The sequence below is a fragment of the Camelina sativa genome, unplaced genomic scaffold, assembly GCF_000633955.1.
Source record: "Camelina sativa cultivar DH55 unplaced genomic scaffold, Cs unpScaffold02043, whole genome shotgun sequence".
Lineage (NCBI taxonomy): Eukaryota > Viridiplantae > Streptophyta > Magnoliopsida > Brassicales > Brassicaceae > Camelina > Camelina sativa.
This window is the reverse complement of record NW_010923160.1, coordinates 1-2,667: the sequence shown is the minus strand read 5'-3', so window position 1 is coordinate 2,667 and position 2,667 is coordinate 1. Positions and strand designations below refer to the sequence as shown.

At 38.6% G+C, this 2,667-nt stretch overlaps 1 protein-coding gene across 1 annotated transcript; it reads right to left on the bottom strand.

Moving 5' to 3' along the window:
• Positions 1 to 197: 197 nt before the first annotated feature.
• LOC104774219 (serine/threonine-protein kinase TOR-like) lies at positions 198 to 2,409 on the bottom strand. Its single transcript, XM_010498877.2, has 8 exons — positions 2,375 to 2,409; positions 2,114 to 2,212; positions 1,654 to 1,813; positions 1,434 to 1,577; positions 1,135 to 1,304; positions 852 to 1,056; positions 588 to 776; positions 198 to 377 (listed from the first exon to the last, which is right to left on the bottom strand). Exons 1-8 carry the CDS (start codon positions 2,407 to 2,409, stop codon positions 198 to 200), a joined length of 1,182 nt encoding a protein of 393 aa, XP_010497179.2.
• Positions 2,410 to 2,667: the final 258 nt, after the last annotated feature.

Below are 2,667 nucleotides of genomic sequence, written 5' to 3'. Positions count from 1 at the left end.
AGAAGCCAATTAGTAGACCAAAAATCTAGCTACATCTTCGTAACCAAAATTTCTTTAATAGGTACTAATCTCATGAACCCACGAAATCGAATTACAAAAAGCAATATAATTACAAGTCATCCGTCATTCACCCAAGAGAGACAGATTAAAAGATCCGAAAGATAATAGAATTGCAATATGCCAGATGAAGTGCTACTTTATTCAAACAAATAACATGTACATACCTCATCATTTAAGGAAGCAAAAATGGCAGTCAAACTATCAGCCTGTGCTAAATAATCATCAAAACATTGGTTGCCATATAAAGCAACGAAGATAGACTTGCGAACAGTTACATCAGCATCCGCAACAGCTGTCCTGAGAAGCTTTTCCACAATCTGCAGAACCCAAACATCATTTCTCAGGTAAGCAGGAAATTGGAACCACTACAAGTATTGCAATTACAAATGTCATCACGAAGCAGACTTAACATACTAAAGTTCAGATTTGGAAAAGAATAAAAACAAAATCTGTTGTAATGAGAAAAGGCCAAATTAAAGACAAGCAATAAGAAAAAGTGTAATGGGTTTTCAGTATTCATATAACACCTCTTCCACAAGGCGCCTTCGTCTCCCCCCTGCTCGTGTTGACCTGCTTGAGCCAAATTGTGTGACACCAGATAAAGAATTTGCAATTAGCCTGCAACAGCACAAAGCAGCATCTTTTCTTGTGGCTGCATCCTCATCATCCAAATAAACAAGAACTGACTCCCGAGCAAATTCAAGAAGATCATGCCCCTGCAGAAATCAGAGGCTCAGATACAATATATAAATCATATTCTTTCGAAAATGTTATCAGCAAAGAGCGGCGACCTTGAAATTGAAACGAGCAAGAGTCTGCAGGGCTAGTTGAACTTGCGCTGAACAACTAGGGTCAGAAGACTGTGGTGCCATGCCCACTGTACTACCTCGGACAACAGGAACAGGAGGCTTTGTTTGAGAATAAGGGGATCTTGAAAGAACCAACGAAATGCAATCTAGAAGCCGATCTTGTACCGTTGGCAGCAAAGAAGGAATGCTGATACCCAAGAATTGTCAGCATTAAAAGTATACACATTACTGCAGGTAATAACAAACTTCTTTTGCTCAACTTTACCTGATGGTTATCTGATCAAGAGCGTCAACAAGTGTAGAAGAGAGACTAGAGGAAAACATAACATCTAAAAGATCTCGAACATGAGTTTCCACTGTGGATCCCATTGCCTTCGCGATGTTACCAACACAAGCCACAGCTTCAAGCAAAGGTCTACCTTTACGTGGGGCAATCTACAGGGGAAAACATAGTCAACAAATCACTTGTCTAGTTCAATTTTCAAAACTTATTAGACCCAAGATGATACTTAATTCAAAAGTATTAAAGCGTACTTTAAAGGGACAAAAAAAAATTTGACTCACGGCATCCCGCAGATGAGACATAATTGTCGGCAAATAGTGGATAAGCTCACCATCCAAAGCACCAGCCATTTCCCCAAGGGCGATGAACCCACTGGCTCGTTCAGCCGGTCTTCTCAACACAGTAAGAATATGATTCATGCATATCTGCAAGAAAGTAATTCATGTCACGTTTCCAGATCAATTTTGGTATTTTGGTTTAGAGAATTTCTCAGTCACTTACCGTTAAATAGTTTGTAACAAAGCGGTCACGAAGAAAGTGAGCAATGCGAGGCAGTAACGAGGTGATGCTAAGGCGAACAAGACGATCACGATGTTCAAGGTATCTGAGGACAATTTCGGCAACTTCTCTATACCTAGACATCATGAACTCACCTGTATTCCTGCAAACCACCTCTAGCATTAAGCCATAAATTCTAACACCAAATATGGCATGAAATCAATCTACTTAACAGAAACCAACACAATTTTCGTCTTCAAGATCCTTTTGTTCAGATATACACTTAAAGTAGAGGAATATATATGAATTATCTATCTCTTTAACGATGGAAACTACAGTACAATGACAAACAAACAAAATGAGCATCATGGGGACAAACAAGTTCTTCTACGGAAAATCAAACTTAAGTGTCTGACTAATAGAATGGGATGCTTTCAAAATAGATAATGGCTTCTGCATTTACCTCAACAGCTCGCCAACGGCGAGTAAAGAACCATGAATACTATGAACCGGGGCATTTCTGCCCAACCCATCCTGTGTAGCTTCAAACATTCGATTGTACCTGTAAAAGCCAAATGGAGAGAGGATCAGCTAGCTCAGACATGGAAACTTCTATTGATAGTTTGAAGCATTGCATTGGCAATGATATATTTAAATCCAGTAGAAAGTCTGCAAGTCAGAGAACACAATTCAAATTGACAAAAGCTTCAAGTCCGTTACAAACCTTGAAAGCAAGATAGGGTTCGTTACATTTCCCATCTACTTGATATACATTGAGACTACACTGATCATGTTACATATGCTCAAAATGTATCACCATGGGAAGAATATATATTCAAACCTCATCCATTTTTGGGGGGACCGCAGCATAAAAAGCTAATATAAATTGCATTTACACAATAAAATATGCAAAGTAGTACTTAAACGAGGGTGGAACCACATAACAGGATTGAAAATGAAAGTATTGTAACAACACAAAGAAAAGCCTCGCATAAAAATATCATACCAAATATATTA

Coding starts and splice junctions, on each gene's coding strand:
- LOC104774219 (XM_010498877.2), bottom strand. CDS start 2,409: ATGGGAAATGTAACGAACCCTATCTTGCTTTCAAG. Junction 2,213..2,374: donor AACCCTATCTTGCTTTCAAG/GTTTGTAACGGA, acceptor TGGCTTTTACAG/GTACAATCGAATGTTTGAAG. Junction 777..851: donor TTGCTCGTTTCAATTTCAAG/GTCGCCGCTCTT, acceptor TGATTTCTGCAG/GGGCATGATCTTCTTGAATT.